The sequence below is a fragment of the Orbicella franksi genome, chromosome 6, assembly GCF_964199315.1.
Source record: "Orbicella franksi chromosome 6, jaOrbFran1.1, whole genome shotgun sequence".
NCBI classification, from domain to species: domain Eukaryota; kingdom Metazoa; phylum Cnidaria; class Anthozoa; order Scleractinia; family Merulinidae; genus Orbicella; species Orbicella franksi.
In genome coordinates, this window is record NC_138150.1 from 18,635,909 (window position 1) to 18,655,352 (window position 19,444).

General features: G+C 39.8%; 3 protein-coding genes and 1 long non-coding RNA gene across 5 annotated transcripts in view; 2 read left to right on the forward strand and 2 right to left on the reverse strand.

Annotated features, from left to right (window-relative positions):
* Positions 1–64: 64 nt before the first annotated feature.
* LOC145489198 (uncharacterized) lies at positions 65–3,197 on the forward strand. Its single transcript, XR_014049578.1, has 2 exons — positions 65–383; positions 3,041–3,197. It is a non-coding gene; the product is annotated as an uncharacterized LOC145489198 (long non-coding RNA).
* A 1,422-nt stretch (positions 3,198–4,619) lies between these two features.
* On the reverse strand, positions 4,620–9,068 carry LOC145489199 (monocarboxylate transporter 13-like). The gene is made up of 4 exons (XM_081468131.1): positions 8,822–9,068; positions 7,470–8,050; positions 6,180–6,549; positions 4,620–5,466 (listed from the first exon to the last, which is right to left on the reverse strand). Exons 1-4 carry the CDS (start codon positions 9,009–9,011, stop codon positions 5,183–5,185), a joined length of 1,425 nt encoding a protein of 474 aa, XP_081324257.1. The 5' UTR covers positions 9,012–9,068; the 3' UTR covers positions 4,620–5,182.
* A 4,793-nt stretch (positions 9,069–13,861) lies between these two features.
* On the forward strand, positions 13,862–17,048 carry LOC145490023 (uncharacterized). 2 transcript variants are annotated; one of them, XM_081469113.1, is made up of 3 exons: positions 13,862–14,313; positions 15,944–16,170; positions 16,727–17,048. In XM_081469113.1, the coding sequence occupies exons 2-3, from the start codon at positions 15,954–15,956 to the stop codon at positions 16,798–16,800; spliced, it is 291 nt and encodes a 96-aa protein (XP_081325239.1). In that variant the 5' UTR covers positions 13,862–14,313; positions 15,944–15,953; the 3' UTR covers positions 16,801–17,048. The 2 variants fall into 2 exon arrangements, with proteins under 2 accessions (XP_081325239.1, XP_081325238.1); XM_081469112.1 differs by lacking the exon at positions 13,862–14,313 and having other exon boundaries at positions 14,332–16,170.
* Positions 17,049–17,699: 651 nt separating this feature from the next.
* The window catches only part of LOC145490493 (polycystin-1-like), a 106,271-nt gene continuing 104,526 nt past the window's right edge, over positions 17,700–19,444 (reverse strand). Inside the window, exons 19-20 of the mRNA XM_081469601.1 lie at positions 19,318–19,335; positions 17,700–19,227 (exon numbers count right to left, since the gene is read on the reverse strand). Of these exons, the coding sequence (XP_081325727.1) occupies positions 17,700–19,227; positions 19,318–19,335 (1,546 nt within the window). The remainder of the gene's footprint in view (positions 19,228–19,317; positions 19,336–19,444) is intronic.

A 19,444-nucleotide genomic window follows, 5' to 3' on the forward strand; every position in this document is an offset into this window, starting at 1 on the left:
GTCAGCAGAAACTCTCCTAAGGATACGAGCACTATGGAACTGTGGGACATTGCAACCCATAATTATTTTTCTTCACCCACAAACCAACATCACGGTTGAAGTACTGTGGCGAGAAAGTACGGTCGAATTTCGACAGTTTTAAGGATAAGACGCCAAAGAGAAGATGACCTCGTTGGGGGAAACAAAGATTCGTAACGTGGGAGACTATTTTGCAACTAACTTATCCAGAGGAGCCGATCCTTTGTGGAAGGGATGGTGCAGGATATGGAACAGCTACCGTGCCAAGTACGTCACTTGCAAGAATGCCAGACTGACCCCGTTTGTTCATGCCTGTGTGTTTGCCATTGCAATTAATTACTATATGGAGTACCCCCATATAAAAGGTGAGTTTACAGAATAAAGTTTGAAATGTGGTCTTGTAAAAAAACTTATATACATGTATTAGTTTATTGCACTAAGCCAAGTTTAAAGGCCACAATAGTTCAGCTGATATTTGGTGAATCACACTAAAGAGTTGGATAAAGCTATGTGGTTCTCTGTGCTTTAATAGCAAACCTTTGGCTTTTCACCTCACTGACTGTGATTGAGTAGTGACTGAAAGATTGATTGACCTTGATAATGGAGGGAGTACAACTTATGAAAGTGTGCTCAGAATTTAGCAGGTGAATATGACGAATATGTTAGAGGGAGGCCAATTCTGACTACGAATTTCAAAGTCTGACTACTGGTGCATGATTACCGAGAAGAACCTTCTCTGGGCATGTTTTAGACTTTCAGGGAAGTCCTCCATCTTGTTCATTGATTACCTGCCGGACAAAGGACTTTTCATACTTGATTGATGCTAATTTTAGCGACCCAGAAACGAGTCGCTTAACTTCAACCAGAGTTGCCATGAATATCCCCTTGAGGACAGAACTGTTCAACACATTTTATTATAGACGCAACAAAATGTGACTTGCTTCTGAATTCAACTTGGGTTTGATTGTGAAAGTGATTTTAAAGAAGCTTCAAAGGCTATGGAATATTCTATTTTACATGACTACCAGAACAAAACAGTGAAAGCGTATCAGGGCTGTCATTAAGGGCTGTAACCTATAGCATCTGCTATGGCTGAGTATGCTTGATTTTCCCTTGATGCCACAGGTGAAATTGCCTGCTGTTAATAGAATTCACCCATAAAGTAACAAATTTGCAATGGCTGTGGAGAATAAGGTTACAGGTGACTAAAAAGTTAGTGACAGGCTGCCCTGTTACAGTATATTTTTTGTCCGGAAGAGATGTCTTTGTTTCTGCTCTAAGGAGAGCTGGAAAAAGCTTGACTTTTGAGCTAGCTCTGTATGCTTTTGTTTAAAGGGAGAGAAAAGCAATGCTGTCGTCTTGGTGGTGCTTCCGCTGATTTCACTCATAAAAGATCAGGGGCCCGTTTCTCAAAGGTCCCGAAAAGTTTTTGCATCCAGGATGCCGTAGCAAAATCTCAAACCTTATGATTACAGAGCTGTTTTATTTACATATTCTTAATATATATTCTTAATATGGCCAGAAGTTCTTTTCATACAAGGTATACACCCCTCTGTTTTTAGATACAGATTAATTAAAAATGGCTTTACAGGCCTGAAAAGTTTCTGGGGCTTTCGAGAAACAGGCCCTAGGTCTCGAACCTAGATTCCCGAGGCATTTTAGCATCTTACCTAGAACTGTGGTTTCATGCTTATATATGCGTATCTTCATCACTGGAGATCTCCTTTCCGACAAATAACTCAAGATTTAAATAAGCTTTGGTCTCTTTTTGTCTGTCTGATATACTGGTAGTCGACTTTTGTTTAAAATCTTTGTTCGTAATGACTTTAGTACAGAGTAAACAAATTTGGTCTTTAGACACAGGAGAAGCAGATTCATGTTCATTTGTTTCGATTGTGGTAAAGTCTCCCAAATGTAATCTGAAACACCAGTTGCAAGTCATGCCACTCATCATTTTTGGCGTGAAATGTAGATGAAGACCCTTCAAGCAAGACAAGCTGACCTCTCTCGACTTTGTCACTTGCTTGGGCCCTTCGCGGCCTAAAACAGCGAAGCTCACTTAACCACATGTAGTATTCTACCCTGAAATTCATGAGGTCGACCTGTGGCAAGTCTAGGCATGTTTAAAACATGAAATGGCAAAATGGCACTATCATTAGCCTAAATAGTCCTCTAGTTCAGGTTAGCCTAAGTAGTGCTCAGGTTAGCCTAAATATCACTGACACAACAGTGGGTAGCTCTCAGTAATTGTTAAGGTTAATCCTTACAGACACCTGTATCCCACAGGTAAGAGTCAATGTGGGATGTGAGTGTGACTGTGTCTGTAAGGGTCAACCCTTACAACAATTATTGAGAAATATCCACTGTCGAGTCAGTGATATTATTTTAGGCCAACCTGAGCACTATTAAGCCTAACTGCAGTGCCATATCGTCATTTCATGTTTTAAACACGTTCACTTTCTCTTATTGTCCACAATGCCATACACGGTTCTGACTAGTCTCAAGTGGGACAAAACAGCTGTCCATTGCTAGGCTTGGATATCTTAGTCTGGAGAGGATCAACTGTGTAAACCTGAGTGTAGAGAGTCCAATTTTACGATTCAACATGCCATGTTTACTCAAATAAGTGCTGCGGCACTCATTATTTTTACACCCCAAATGTTGCTGTTATTTGAAGGTGGTGCTGATTTGAAGATGCCGTTTATTTAAAAATCAGACATGACAAAGAAATCTGTTCTTTTTATTATTTTAACTAAACAGGTGATTTTCAGAAGGTGTGCACACTAAACAAAGAAGACACTGCTTTAATAGCGTATAGAATCTGACTTCCAAAAGAATAGGCAGTCAGACGTGGCTAAAGAACAAAGCTTTTTGTCAGCTATGATTTTAATTTTTTTCTTTTTAAAAAAACACTCTGATTGCAATCTTACACACAAGTAGAGTAGTCACCTTGGCATGGTTGTTTTCGTGAATGTCTGTTAAAACGAAAATTAAATGGTTAACTCATTTTGTGTTTTCCTAGAACATTCCATGCAGAGGAAGTATCACTGAAGAACTGTTTCAATTGACTGCCCTGGTGTTTGTGTCGTGCTTTCAGAAGGAAGAAGATTAAAACATTGGATTGGACACTTATTTTGGTTGTAATCAAGCATTTGTGAAAATAAAAACTTGGTTTTAAAGCTCAGTGTACAAACATTATTTACCTGTCTCAGAGAGATTTTCCAAACAACCGGTACAAGCCACGTGGCAAGAGAGAATTTTATTTTCTGTTGTTCAGTGCAAGTGATATGCCCTTGGGCATTGCTGTATGCGACTCTCATCTTGCAGATTAGACTTTCATCAAGCACAAGTTTTGTCATGTACATTGATTTAAATCTACAGGTGGATTAGCACTGAAATTCCTCGGTGATTGGAAGAAATAACCGTATAGTAACTAATCATCACAATCGCTGGGAATCACTGGGAAACTTGTCAATATGAAACAAAACTTTCCTAGTTCAAGTGAACAACGTACTTTAATGACATTTATGACAAAGTAAGGTATTTTATAATCAGGCGATCTATTGTTTGGGAGGGGTTCCTGTATTATACTGGACTGTCAAAGGGTTTTTGGGAACATGGTCATTTACGTGGGTTATTGGATTATGTGGAACATTTCTGCCAATATGTAATGGGACCCTGGCATGAAATGCAAGAGCAAAAATGAAGTTATTAATGAACAACAAGGGAAAAAGCCGCAAAATCTTCAAGGGATCAAGGGACCACCTCCCCTAGAAATTGCTCAGGACGAGAGACGGGGGCGGGTACTCCCAGAAAAAAATGGGTGGGTTGTGCGGCCCGTTTCTCAAAACCGTAACCCTATTTCTGACCAAAATCTGCGATTTTCCCTACCCTAGTTATCATGATTTGACCAAAAATTCGATACCCTATTTATGACCGTTGCAGCTGGCACAGTTGCCCTAAACATAATTTATGAAGGGCCTTTGTTGGTGTTATCGATATTGATGAAAAAGTAGCTTCTTTGAAAGAACATACCCAGTTCAAGACTAGAGTGCAAAAACCACACTTTATTTATGACCAAAATGGCCAAAATCGATACCCAGCTGATAACCAAAATGGCTGAAAAACCATACCCTTTGGGGCCGCACGTACTAATATAGCCCATATAAGGAAGTACTCCCCTTTCGGGGTTGCTGAAAGAGGCACAAGAAAGTGTCCTGCCTTGTTGTCTTCGCCTTCTGATTCGAAATCTCGTGACTTCACTGCGAACACCTGCAACGTAAACATGACACTGCTTGCAGACTGTAACATGATAGATTGTTCAGAGTATAAGTTTAGTTTCCAGATGTTCAGTTACGTTATTCTATCGTGTGGATCCTGAAAACTTTGCGAGTAAAGATAGTTTCAGACACACTGTTATATAAGTTAAAATCAGCGAAAATGCTGCCCGACAACTCATGAAAACTGAGATTTGTTTATCGGAAACGCGTTCGCATAATGCAAGACCAATGTTGCAACAATCTTATACTGGACGTTGTGCACCGTTGACATTTTACGCCAGCTTGTAAAGGCGTCTCCGTCTTGCGCGCAACTAATAGAGATAGATACTTATTAATAAACTTTATTTATTCTTGGCTTTACATAAGGATTGCTAAGCCTCCAGCTTGTACTGCTAATAGACCGAGAAAATAAATAAATTAATTAATTAATAAATTCATTGATTAATTAATAAATACACGAAGAGATACATGTAATTCCAAAGATAAATCGCAAAATAACGAGAATCACTATAATTTTGACTCTCCTTTCTGAATTTTAAATGGCCCTTTTTTGTCATTGATCTTAGATTGTCTGGCAAAGCTAGAATTCCATGCCTTACTCTCATCTAAAGAGAGGGATGAGATCAGACCAGCTCTCTCGGTAGCACTGGGGACACCATGCCGAAGTCCCGATGAACAATGACGGAAAACAATGTAGATTTCTTAAATACTCCCTTTGAGTAGGAATAAGTAGCCAAAAACTTATGAAAAAAAACCCTAACCAAATCAAATAACCGTCAAATTGTTAATATATTGGGAAGCATTTGCGTGACCCATCCAGAAAACGGCGAAGAAAATTCGCGCAAAAGTGCGTGACAAGCTTATTAAATGCCGGGTTTGAATATTTATACTGTGGAAACAAAGAGTTCATGACCAAGTACGACTGGTTTCCTAAAATTATGTGTTATTTTCGAAGGTTTGTCCACACGAAGTTCATAGTGAAGGTTCCGCTCTTTAAATTCTTGAGCATCTTCCGTGTTTTCTTTGTTACTTGGAAGTAATTCTTTCTTCTTTATCTCCTTATTTTTAACACAGAACAATATACTTGGAGTTAACGCAGCCGCTGCAAATGCACCCCCGACCATGTAGAATGCGGGCCCGTATGATCCAAGTTTGTCAGCGGTCAGACCTGACAAATGAAATGGTGAAGTCAGTCTATTAGATTAATGAACTACTTTCATTAATGAACCAAGCGGAGTTTATTAGATTCTAAATACTGTTTCTCAGTATCTAACTAGTACCGAGCTTGGAAATCACGAGCTAAATGGAGGATGTTTGAACGAGAAAAAAAAAAAGACAAAATAGGCACTAGATGGATTTGAAAAACCACCAATCACTCCAAGGGCTCTAATTTGAACAAGGGTAAACATTTTTAAAGATGAAGATGATGCCGTTGTCGTTATAGTCATTATCATCATTTTCAGTTCCCCAAATGGGAGCCAGGGAGGTTATATCTTTTGCCGGAAAGTTTTTATTTCGGATTATGAACCGACCAGTGCCTAAACGGTAAAATGAATCCAGCTCAGAAAACATCCAGGATTCGTCATGACCCGTAAATTAACCACTTGTGTAAAGGTAGCCTTAATCTGCTGTCACTACTTTTTCAACTTGACGTAAAAGAAATCGTTGTACGTTCTTGGTATGTGATCACTTGGATGTTTAACTTAATTTCTTAATTTTCGGATGAGAGGTCTCGAAAAGGGTATAAAAATAACGACCCTTTCACATGCCCCCGTGTCAATATACAGCGCTGTTTTGACTTGCGATACAATCTTTTTAACACAAGGTATTCGACTGTCCTCATTCCTTTCAAGAAAGATCCAAGGAATAACATCAACTCACCTGCTATTGGAGGTCCAGCCAGTGACGTCACGGATGCAATCAACAGAAAGTATCCAAACGATGACGCAGCTCTTGAAGGATCTACGCATGTCAGAATTAGGATATTAAAAACTGAGGCCATTACCCCGTCACCGAAACCAAATACAACGGAGTAGGCGACAAGCGCTTCGTACTTCTGTGCCAAAGTAAGGAGTATTGTTGAAACACCGTTTAACAGCAACATGCTCTGTAAGATGTACAAGTTGTCCAACCTTTTGATGGAACACAGAAAACCACCTGCGAAGCGACCAAGAACAACATTGATTCCCAGAAAGAGAATAAGTCTAGCCGACGCATCAGAAGACATTCCACGGTCTTCAGAGTATTTGACCTGAAAAACAAAATGCATCGTACAGTCAACGTCAAAATGGAAGATTACTGGTGGAAAGGTGAGGTCTCTGGAACAAAACATTGATGTTACGCTCAAAGTCTATTTCATGCTCCCGTGTAATAAAACAATTTATTTTATGTCATATTGGCCAATCACATCCAGTCTTTCCATGCAATTGGTATCTTCATTATATCTGACTACAGTTTCATTCCTATGACTGACTGACTTAATCCTTTAGGCTCCTAGTGGAGCAAAGGGCGTCAACAATGCTCCGCCAGCGGACTCCGTTTGGTGCCATCTCAGCTGTGTTCCTGTTTCATTCCTATACAGATCACCATTCGCCCCATAGCCGCGTACTTTCCTTCTGTTGTAGAGTACTGAGCCCTTAACAACATCGTTATCCTGGTTAGATATAAAGAACCGCCACAAACTCGTTGACAGGATCTCTCTTGTTCTCGCCCTAGGAACTCGGCTCTTGAACAGGCACAATACAATATTATGTATTAGTTTCTCCTGGTTTCTCTAGCTCCCAAGTGAAATTTTAAGAACTTATTTACATCAATATACAATTTATGAAAACTTATTAAAATAACAACAAAGTACTTAAGGCTAATAAAAAAGTTCATCATGTATATTATCTTTCGATTCTCTTGTTGTCTAGACCGAGACAACTTGGCAACATGTTCAGTCATTTCATGCCAGTAACAGAACAAGTTAGGTCAACTTTGCTCCTTTTCCCTCCAAATACTTAGTAAAGCAAGCACACTGCTTGTAGCCGGTTTTTATCGACTTTGATAGCTTACAAGTAGCTTCACCCCTCGCCAACTACTGGCCGATACAAATCTCTAGCTTGCAAAATTAAAGTAAAGTACATATGTACGAGTTCCAATAGGAAACGACGACTACTGAAAGCTACTTACCAAATGCACGTACATAGTGGAGCGACTTAGCTGAAAGAAAAACCCAGTGACGGCCAACACAAGAAAACGAGGAAGCTTCCACACTGAGAAATGGAATGTGAAGCGTTTGGATCCCCGTTTTTCTTCTTTCCTTGACAATAACTCACCGCTACTTACAGGTTCTGTCATTGGATTGTACAAGAGACCAAGGAAGCCGTTTATGACCAAAGCACCTGCGACAGTCCGTAATGCGTTTCTCCAGCTGAAAGCGTTGACGAGAGATTGAAGAACTTGGCTAAGAATCATTGTACCCACACCTTGACCGGTTGAGGCGATTCCAATCGCAATTGATTTTCGTTTGTCAAAACATCTCGGAACGATTCCTAAACTTGAGACAAAAACGCAGCTTGCACCAATACCAAGAACTCCAAAAGTAAGATACAAGATGATCAAGCTCTTAGCAAACGAGGCTATTGTTAAACTGATTGAGCAAGTCAGGCATCCAGTAATGGCTACTGCTCGGCAGCCAAGCCAATTTATGAGAGAACTTGCAAAAGGTCCAAAGAACAAGCACAGGGCAATTGATATTGAACCAATCCAGGCTGCATGGTAAAGTAAAGAAGATGATGTAAAATATCAACTGTGAAGGAACCACATAACTGTACTACATGGCGGCCAACTTCATACCCTGTCAAAGGTCTTAAAATACTTTCAGCAAAAGTAGCGGAAAATACTTCAACTTTTTTGACCTATATCATGTAATTAAGTATCGGAATATAGCAGTGGACGCTATATGTGGCACATCACAAGTAAGACTTGTGACATCATAGACAACAACTGACGGTCCAGAGGGTGTCCGTATTTGAATTATTTGTTTGTCTGCAAGCGCGACCTAACAAATTTGCATACCTGATTTACGATTTTAAGCGCGGAGTTTACAGTTGCCGGCTGAGTGATACAATATGGTCAATATGCCATGCTTATCTGTCGAATGCTAATCTGTCCATTTATAACTATTTATTTTGGTGTAAGCCGGGACAGGACAGGCAAAGTTGAACGGTTTTGATTCATGCTCTGAACTTTTCACGTGCCGAACCTCGGCATCATTTTAAATTATAATATCGGCGTCTGAATCGACAGCCGAGCTAGGTTTGGCTTTCGCAATGTTCGGAGTTAACGAAAAGAATAAATTGAACTAGGTCACCGTTGATTTGGATGTTAACATGTTTTATGCCGGTGTTTAAAACGTACGCTCCGTTTACACCATTCCTGTTGCACTTACGTAATGGCAACAGCACAAGCAGGATGTGTATAAAATGTAGCTGTTAATTCACAGGCTGTCCCTAGAGTTGTTTCAGAATTGAGAAGTTTACCTGTAGTCTCCCTGCTTTCTTTAAAATAATCCATGAACACGGGTACAAGAACCCCAAAGCTATAGACTAAACCACTAGAGAAAGCGAGATTTGTCGCAGCGGCGAAACAAACCATCCAAGCCCATGCACTGTCCTTTTTGTGGGATGGATCGCCATTGCAGCAACGTCTACAGACTGTACTACAAAGCATAGTACCAATTTACAAAAGGCTAACGTAGAAGGAGCTGCCGTACCTTCTCAGTCAAAGAATACAATATTCAACTGACCTCGTGAGGGTGGCGTGACAAGGTTTTTATGCATGACGTAGCCAGTGGCACGAGTTTCTCACGCAACCTGTGGCGTGACAAAGTTTTGACGAATGACGCAACAAGTGCGTTGACAATGCCAGGTGCTGGAAATGCCTGACTTGCAAAAAATTTTGGACGTGAAAATGTCGGTCTTTAAATTTTCGGACGTTTTTTATCTCATTTCGGACAAATGTCGGACACTGTGATGAAACATAGCTAAACTAAATTTACGCCTACAAAACGCGACTTTATCTATGAAAATGATAGTTTTACAGCACCCTCAAGGTTCTACGGTTCTGCCGGGTTTTCATGTGACGTCATCAATTCCAAAATGAGAAATTACCAATCCTTGTGAAGTTTTAGTTTCATGAGATGTAAGACCCTCCAACAACTTGACGTTTTGCAACGTTTAAGCCCGACAGGGTTCCTCATTTTGTAATGGAGCACATCGGAATTTCCAAGTTTAAGCGTTGCGTGACATTAAAATGGCGGCTCGATAACGCTGTCGAGTAAGTCAAAAGATGAGTTATTGCTCAAGTTTTTACTAACTAAACAGTTCTTGCTCTAGACAAAGTATCAATTTCAATGTATCGGAGCTCTAGAGTAATAACATTTCGTTTCAATGGCAAAACTCAATGACAAATGTTTCTGTTACTTTGCGGCCGCCATGTTTGTGTCCCTCCGAGGGGCACAAACATGGCGACACCATACAAAGCTCTATAAATTTGAGTGAAACACTTTTCCGAATAACGCGCGGATGGAAAACCGTACAGACTTAAAACTTGACGATGTTATTTATCTATCAATCATCTTTCATATCTCAGCTTCTTGACTTAATTTATGGAATGGTTACGATTTTTATTTTTGATGGCGTGACACTGCAAACCAGCCATACACCAACGAGAAAATAACACAAATTCTATCAAGCCGTCGCGTATCTCAAGATCTCTCAGCAGTGTCTCAAGTAAAGTTCGCTCCATAAAGGAAACTAAGAGCTTTGGAGCTACTTCAAAATTTTATATTGTACTGTAAATATTTCGGACGCTTAAAAATTTCGGACGGTTTTATTTTCAGACACTGTTTTTGCCAGCAATTAAAATCGTCCGAAAGTTTTTGCTAGACTGTTCACAGCGCTCTAATTTCTCGTATTTTTATTCGATCGTTGAACGCGCGGATAGGATCGCGAGAGAACTGGACGCCAGCGCCAGACGGAAAACTTGACTGGGTGGGGGGTGGGGATCTCTATTTCTTCTTGCTCGCTTCGCTCGCAAACCCCACCCCCCATCCCCCCGCGTGAAGTAAAAGAATGCCAAAGCCGGGGAACACTGTCACGCTCGGTGCAGCGTTATGAACTAGTTACCTTTTTTACGGCGGAACAGCCAGTGGAGACGTGGAAAAGTAGGTCAATGGAATAAGATAATTATAAACGTATAGACCCTATTCAAAAATGGCTGCTTATTTATAAGCCTCGTTTTTTTAGTTGATAATTTAAAAGCATTATTACTCTCAAACGAGTTCAGGGAGGCTAATTTAAATGCATTTTCAATGTTCAAAACGTTACAAAAAGAATTTTTGTTTCACCAGCCAATAGTTCTTCGGTTGGCATTTTAATAACAATAGCTGACGTCACTGATATCTTTGTTATTGGTATTCTTGTACCGCTGACAATGGATGATGCTTCTTCTGAAACATGTTTGTGAATTTCATATGCATTGTGTGGTTTGTGAAAGCATTATATACAAAAGTCTATTTTAGTTCATCCTTAATTTTCAAAGATTTATCCACTGTGTTTTTTTATTTCAACTCAAATAAATTTCTAAAGCCTTAGCTTGTTTTGGTTTTTGTCTGGTGCTATACTCCTTACTGAGATCAAACTCTAACAAGGAGACCCAAATCGCGATAAATATTTTTATGACGAAATAGTTGAGAATGAATGTACCTTCCATGTTTGTGCTGCATTTTATAAATGAGTTAAGACACGATGTGCCTTTGAGGGAGATGTCGTCTTTGTTTATCCTCTATTTTCATTTCATTTCATTACAATGCACTTGAAAAGTAAAAAAAAAAGAAACATTTCATCATTATTAAAATGCTTTGTTTTCCTCTAAATATATTTCCGAATGATATACATCATTATCCATCATCGTTGTCATTGCCATTATCATTGTTCAAAAATATTCTGAGTTCAGTTACGATTGTTCAGATTCTCTCTGCATATTGGGTCAAGGCACGATAAATTTTCTCTTGTTTAAGGTTAGCGTACTTTAAGACAAGTAGCAGTTTTGGCGGGAACTGCATATCATCACCACTCATCACGCCAGATGTTTGACCACTTCGTGTCAAAAGAGAAGCCGTCATCTTGATTCTCAATGTCGTTTATCACATCGATGTGACATTCCAGCCTGTCAAGAACTTGTTCATCTTGTGTTTCTGTGAGCAAGCCCTTCTACTTGTTCGTTCCTGGAGTCGTCGTTCCTTACTGCCAAAGCTTGAGGAAACGAGCGTTCCGTTACAGGCTGGATTTTGACTGGTTTTAAAAACAATGGAAATGAGTGGAGGTGAAAAATCAGCGGCTTGCTTGAGCCACGTATGTCAATTCAAACAGAAGTCTAACATTTTCGATTCGGACGATCCGGCACCTTTAGTGAGTTTTGAACCTATATCCTATAAGATGAGGCTCGCCACGACCCCAGTTTGATAGAATTTGTAAATTTTATCAACAGCACGTGGAAGGTTTCCATAATAATAAACCAGAAACTGCAAGGGACCGCATACGATAAACGCTGCCAACGCAGGATCTACAAGAGATCTGAGCATGGTACTGGCCATGCGGTTGAATGTTTAAATGTTTAGGCGGGCCTTGTCCAGCCACATTTATTCTTTTGCTTTTCGAGACACCAATCTTGACACTTTGTCTCCTTGCGCCCCGAAACACGTGATGTGGAAACGCGTGTTTCGGGGCGCAAGTGAGTTCAAAGTACGGAACTTGATATAGTGCACGGGTCATTTTGCAATTTATGTACGTTGGCTTTTGGGCTGGCGTTACATATCTTCGCTACACAGTGCTGACGAGCCCCAAGAAGGGCGAAACAGCTGTCCACTGTTGCGATCCTACTTTATCGGTTCTTGTCATGTTGGTGTCTTGAAACGTTTTTCACGCAGTATCAGCCTTGCAGTCTATTGCTTATCCATAATAATATTCAGAAGTTAACTCTAACTCTACGTAAGAATCTCTTTCCCATTCATGTAATTGACAGGATCACTACGAAGGATCTCAGCAGGAGCGCGCAATAAACAAATCGAAAATAAAAAAGTCCGAAGGGCCTCAGGTTTACTTCAAGATTCCTTACATATGGCGATTTTCGGTCACAGCACAGACTGGTCAAAACTCGCCAACTCCTTTACATTTTTAAGCCCATTAACATCAAACTCGTCTTCACGAAGGTGAAAGATTCATTCCCCCAATATGCTCCAAACGCACAAACGCTCTTGGTATATCTACTGCATTTTTTAACACTTATCTAGAAATAACTTGAGAGAAATAACTTGGCAAACAGGTTAATATGGGATATTATCCCTCTTACAGTTCATCTTCCCTTCATCGGATATTGGCTAATTACCTCTTGACTGTTCACCTTACATTTAACGGCTGTTTGACGTGTTTTAAAGAGGTCTGTGGTAGCCATATTCTACGGAAGACGGATGTTACTATGGTTAATGTAAAAAATGTTGGTCCCAGTCTCTGCTAAAAGCAAGTGAAATTCGCTAGGGGCAACGCCGCAAGACCTTCACAGCATAAAGAATTAAAGCAGCAAAAATTAAACAACACGGAAAAAATTCAACTTCGCATTATCTGGGTAGCTCACTGGCATCGTGAGAGGCCAGCCGTGGAACAAAAGATGTAAAACTCCTTCCAGTGATTGCCGGGGTGAGATATTCACATGTTGCTGTATGTACATGGGGAAAAATGCAATAAAAATATTCAAATAATCTAATGCAAACGAGATCATAAAACTAAGCTTAAAATGTAGATTTGCCCCGTTTTTTAAAAAAAAGAAGCAAGAGAAAATGAGTATTGAACATTTAATGGTAGTGTATTGAATTGGAGAACTCCAGATAAAATATATTTGTTTAGAAAAATTATAAATTGAAAATATTCCAATTTGGATTTAAAGTACTTGTGAAAAGATTACTGTTCAAAACCCAACTATGTAAGTAAGTCTATCATCGCGCCTGACAACCAATCAGTGCTCGGAATACTGCTAACACGGAAATTGACTACCAATCGGGATTTTCTGGAAGAGTATTTTGATGATTTTCACTCTTCTATCGAAGCTATGACACAAAACGCACAAACAAACAAAGACCTTAAATAGATCGAAACACATAGAATATGTAGATAGGTATGGTGATAGGTATGGTGATAAGGGAAATCCTTGTAGTACACCCCTTGAGAAGGTTTGAACCAGTTCGTAGTGAAACCATTGTTGATTACTGCACTTTCGATAGCATTCGCTAAGCCAAATCGCTTTGGATTTCTGTCCTTTAACCTCGGACCAGTTAGCTCTCCAAAATCTCCAACTATTGTTAAGACGTTCCGGCAGTCAAATCGGCGCAAAATAGATTTGCATCATTCTCGAATTGACTGAACGTAACTTCATCTCCCTTTTCATGTTCCTTCTCTACTTGCATTGGATCTTGTCCGATTTTGTTCGATAATATTTCCGTCGATAAGATAGATAGGTGTGGCGATAACACTGCACTTTCGATAACACCCTCCAAGCCAAATCGCTTTGGAATTTTTTCTATTTATCCACGGACCAGTTAACTCTCAAAGCCTCCAGCTGTTTTCAAGACATTCTTAACGGCGGTCAAATCCCCACAGAATTGACTTACACGTAACTTCATTTACAAATACTTTGATTCCTTCCCTGCTTGGATCTTGTCCGATTTTGTTCGATGAGATAACTGGGTATGGTGCCATGGCGATAAGGGGTGTCCTTGTAGTAAACCTCTAGAAGGCTTGAACCAGTTGGCAATGAAACCATTGTTGATCCCTGCACTTTCGATACTTGTGTAAAAGGTACTTACGAGACTGGGCCTTCAAGTTCCAGAGTTAAAGGTATCTAGAATCCTCATCGTGAAGGACCATTGAAGAGAGTCAAAGGCTTTTCGGAAGTCCAGTCAGTGAAAATAAGAAAGCGGGTAGGTTTTGCGATTTTGCGTGTTCCATGCCATATATGATATGATATTCCATATCAGTAATGAATCTGATATTTTACCTTATTATATTTTTCCCTTAATGAATCCTGCAGTTTGATCAGTATGTACTACATTTGGCTGAAGCGATGGTTTTAGGCTTTTGGTTATAGTCATAGTTGATTTCTTTTAGTCCACATTGACAAGAGTCACCAGTTCGAGCAGCGAGCCACCTTCTTTTGTAATTAAAGTTAGGATCCCTCTTCGCGGGGAGATGGCCAATTTATTTGCGTCATAAGCGTCATTGGCACTCCCAAATAGGTCCTACCCCAATCATTGGAAACAAGACGTTTATAAAATTCAGAGGTAAATCCATCTTGGCCGGCAGTTTTATCAACCTGAAAATGTTCTGAAACTGTAGTTTGCATTCCAAGAAAGTTAATGATCCTTTAAATGAATTCTATTCCTGTCCTCATCCGCGAGTTGATAAGTGTTCAATATAACCATCGAAGTCATATAATAGTGTATTACTTTCAGATGAGTAGATTCCTTAAGTGATAATACTTTTCAATAGTGCCTAGGATCAGTTTTTCACTATTTGTTATTGGATCGTCTTCCATTCCAGTTCTGTGCTGGTATTTTGCTTGCAGTTCTTCTTTTCGAGGGGCATTCTCCGGAGGGGGAGGGTACTTTGGGAATTTCTGGGTAGGGATGTGCCGCTGGGACCCTGGAACCCTTAGCCTAAACCAGAGCTAGTTCAGCTGAATTTTGCTTCCCTATACTAGAGTAAACTCCCTAAATCCCCCCATCTATCGACACTGTGGAGGCTTATTTACGTAAATTTAAACTTACCGATTTGATTTTTTTATATTTTTGAGTGGCAATTCCTGGTTTCCTTAAAATCTTCAACCAACTGGTCAGTTTCGCGAAAAATGATACCCTATTCTAGACCCAAATGCTTTGATTTATATACCCTATCCTAGAGTAAACTGCTTGAAAACCATACCCTTCACAGCGGCACATAACTATATAGCCCATATATGACAGTACCCTCCCCCCCGGGGGCATTTTCCATTCCCCGATTATCATGACACTACATACTTGTGGTTTCACTATAGTTAGTATCATCCGAGCTAAAATCTCTATCAAAAGAATTAGTTTTGAAACATTAGTGAATTTATTTTTGGTATGTAACATGCACAAAATTAATCGTAACTTCAATCTTAAAGTGATAACAAGAACTGAAGGAAATTTGAGGGGGAGCAAAGCTAAGATTGGCCATTTTTGTGGTCGGTGAGTCGTGAGAAACCCATCTGTAAATCATGAATGACATGTACTCCGTGAGAAGTGTCAGTCTCCAAGAATCCTGAAAACAAATTTTGAGTCATCGAACATAAAATTGAGTTTCCAAGACTCCCCCTTTTCTTCACCCCATCCCCTTCTCTGGGCCCATAAAGCTTGCAAAAAAAAATCAAACGCGTAATTCATAATAAAAAGCAGACTCTGATGGAGTAATGAGAGAAGTGCTTCTCGGATTGAAAGTCTTGAGTTTGTCAACAACAATTTCAAACATTTTGGAAGCGATTCGTTGCCATGAAAATGTCTACAATTGCGTCACGCTTGTTACTTTTTGCAGATTACTCGAGATGGCGTTCATGTTCAAACTGGTGTCTGTGCTTATCGTATTAAGCATTTTCTCTGACGTCACTAGTCTGGGAGGCCGTTGGTTTAACTCAAATCGACATGCTGGCGATATCAGGTTCATGCAATCCCCCTCGTTGATTTTTCCCGGCGCTAATGCTAAGGCCCTTGACCCCTTGCTCACTGCAGTCGTCAAAGCGGTAGTTAAAGAAATTTTATCAGGTGAGAAGAAGGATAAAGGTGGTTAGTGAATTATATAGTTCAGTATTTGTTTGTAAAATTCGCACAGTGAGACTGACATCTTACGCTTGCGTTGTTTTGCAGAGGACGGCAAAGAAATGTAGATAGATTTATAACGCACGTGCACAGCCATGGTTCTCCTCATTAAATCTTTTGTTACTGGGCCTGAGACGGACGGCGACATGGAATCTATACGTTTCAAAAAAATGTTAATGACGTTATCTATACGTCTGTCCTTCAATTGATCATAAATAAGAACCAATCAAAAGGCGAGAATAATTTGACTTATGATATAAAACGCTATTCGGATTCTCGCGTAAACCTTTCTCGTTTATCTCAATTTTCCCGAAAATAGAAATTTGTAGGAGCTGTTTAGAGTAGATTGTGCCAGGAATAAATACTACTTATATCAGTATAAGCCCAAACAAAAATTAATCTGAGGATCATTCAGGCCAGTCAGTTTGAATGAATCATAATCATTTTTAAATAACACTGAACATTTTAGATAAATGATGTATTTTGATTTGTCTGATTTCAGACCAGGACGACGAAGACGACGGAAACCAACCCAACAATGATCAAAACCCATTTGGCAATGATCGAAACTGGTAAATCCGGCAAGGATCAAGATCTTTTCAGCGAGGACTGAATGGATAGTCCAGCGTCTCTCTGTATTTGGACTTTTGTGAAATAACTTTAAAAACAATGAAATATGAAAATAAGAAAATTAATTGTAACCTGTATTGAAAGCTGTTTTGTTCGAATTGTTGGGAAAATAGGACAAAAATTAAACAAACCTCTCTTTATTTGTATAATCCCTTTGAGGTTACATGTGTGTTTTTGACAAGTTTGATTGGACGAAGAAAGCCCTGGAAACGATTGATTACTTCCCTGTTTTAGGTGTAATGTTTTACCAAATCACAGGCATGCCCTGTATTTCAGAAGAAATATTTTCTCCCCTTTACTTATGGTCTATGCATTTTTCCAGTTCGTCATAGAGTTACCATATTGACGATATTCTGGGCATTCCAAGTGCCATTCTTTGTTCGTCTTAATGGACACTTTTGTTTGGGCATTTGTTTTCTTTGAAAAAAGGGCTTTGTCCAGAATTTTCATAAGATTACTTCTGCTGAGCCGAAAGCAAATCTGTCACAGCGTTTATCTGAGTTCGATTATGCAGCACACAAACAATACTGAACACGGGACAAATTAAAATTGCAGCATTTATAGAGACAAAAATTTTCCATTCACGACTGCCAAACTCAGCAGCGTCACTCGCAGTTTCCTTTGTACTGAAGAATAATATGCAAGACGCTTTTATGAAAATCGGTTATCACAAAAACGATTATTAGATTCTATATGACCTATATTCATATTCGCCGAAGATAACGTTAATTTAGGACAAGTTCGTGTTTGGCTGTGGCAGTTTTGGAAGAAACTGCATACTGCATACGTATACCATTTATTATATTACTGAGGGCTACCTGGAAGAATAGAAGCATTATTTTACATTACAAGAAATGCTCTACGGTCTTCACTTTCTTTGCAGAACTGCGATGGATCCTCCGTGATACATAGCAACAAAGCATGTCATCTTCATTCTCAATATCGTTTATCACATCGATGTAACACTCCAGTCTGTCTAGGGCTTGTTCAAGTTTTTCAGCCATCTTGTGTTTCTCCCTTTTGCTTGGGTGCTTGTATATCGCCTTATTTGTGTATTGGAACTTTGAGTCAGCGGTCTTGTTCAGTGCGCGTATGCCCAAGAAATCCTTGAAGCGTTTCGTGATGAAATCCAACATTTCAAATTCGTTTTGCATTTTGTCGTTCTGCTGTTTTACGACTTCAAAAGACTCAATTATGATGGCAATGAAAACATTAAGAAACAGGAAATTTGTCACGATTATGTAAAGAAAGAATGTCATTGCTCCAAGAACCCTATACGAGTTAATCCTCATCTCTTGATAGCTAAACTTGCCAAGGAGGACACTGAGAAGTTTTTGCATGGTGCTGAACAACGAGCTGAAGGAGTCGTGGCTGCTTCCTAGCAAAAAGTGGTAAATCTGCGAGAATGCTAGAAAGTTAATACTGAACACTAGAAGGTATTGCAAGAGTTCCCCGCTAGCTTGTTTCAAAGTACATGAGAAGAGGAAGATTCGTCGGTTGAATCGGAACATCTTGATGAATTTGATGCACGTCACAAACACCGTGACTCCGAGCACGCTCTCAAACATTAGCTGCCAAGTTGAAACGTGTTGGAAACTAATAAACTTGGTTGGATCTTTATGGTAAAGGTTAATTGTCCATTTTCTCAATCCCAAACAGATGAAGTAATACGCTATTGCAATCCAGCAGAGTATTAAAACAGTTAGGTCCATAAGATTCCACACCTCTGCGAAGTACATTCTTCGCGTTTTGTAAAGCGTCTTCGCCTCGCGGTACGTGAAATACAGAATAAAAGCAAAAAACAAAACCTCACAGGCGAGAACAAACAATTGAAAATCACCGACATAACGATACAGGCGATAGGCTATGACCTCAGAATGCGGAAAAACACCTCCTGTTGGAAAGGTCTCCATTACGAACGTTACAGCGCAGAAAAGGTTGCTATTTGGATTATACAAGGTGAATTCCATGAACAGACTTCGTGTATAGTGGTCCAACCAGAGTTTATCCCTCGCATCCTTGACCTGTCGTAAAGCTTTGTAGTAAATGTGAGACAGTTCCAACACATACCCACCACCAGAGTACGTTGCTATGCCGCCTATGTAGGGGTAGCCATCCAGTTCGCTCGCAGCGCTGTAGTGCCAGGGACCTGGTGATAACGAAGTTTGTGTTTGATGACTGGAGTCGTTTATTAGCGATTCCCAGCGCGTGGAGTATGCTTGCTTGTCCTCTGACGTTATGCCGTATTCTGCGACGCACCTTAAAAAGAAATCCTTGGCTACAGGTGCCACAGAACAGGAATCTAAAAGTAAGAAAAGAAAGATGGGTAAAAAATGATCCAGTGGCAGAATATCAAACACACATGGGACTAGTCTGGCATTAGTTCAACTTTTCACTTTTCGTCGCTGACCGTGATCGCAACGTAAAAGCCAATACTGAGAACTGTGTTATCACTTATGTCACAGGCCACGGCGATTCTTGCTGCAAGGGTTCGGTGAAAAAGCAAGGAAAATCGCTTGTTCTTTGTCTCAACTATATAACGGTTTATCTATGGCTCTCTAGTCTAACCCTGGTCATCTCTCTGTCACGC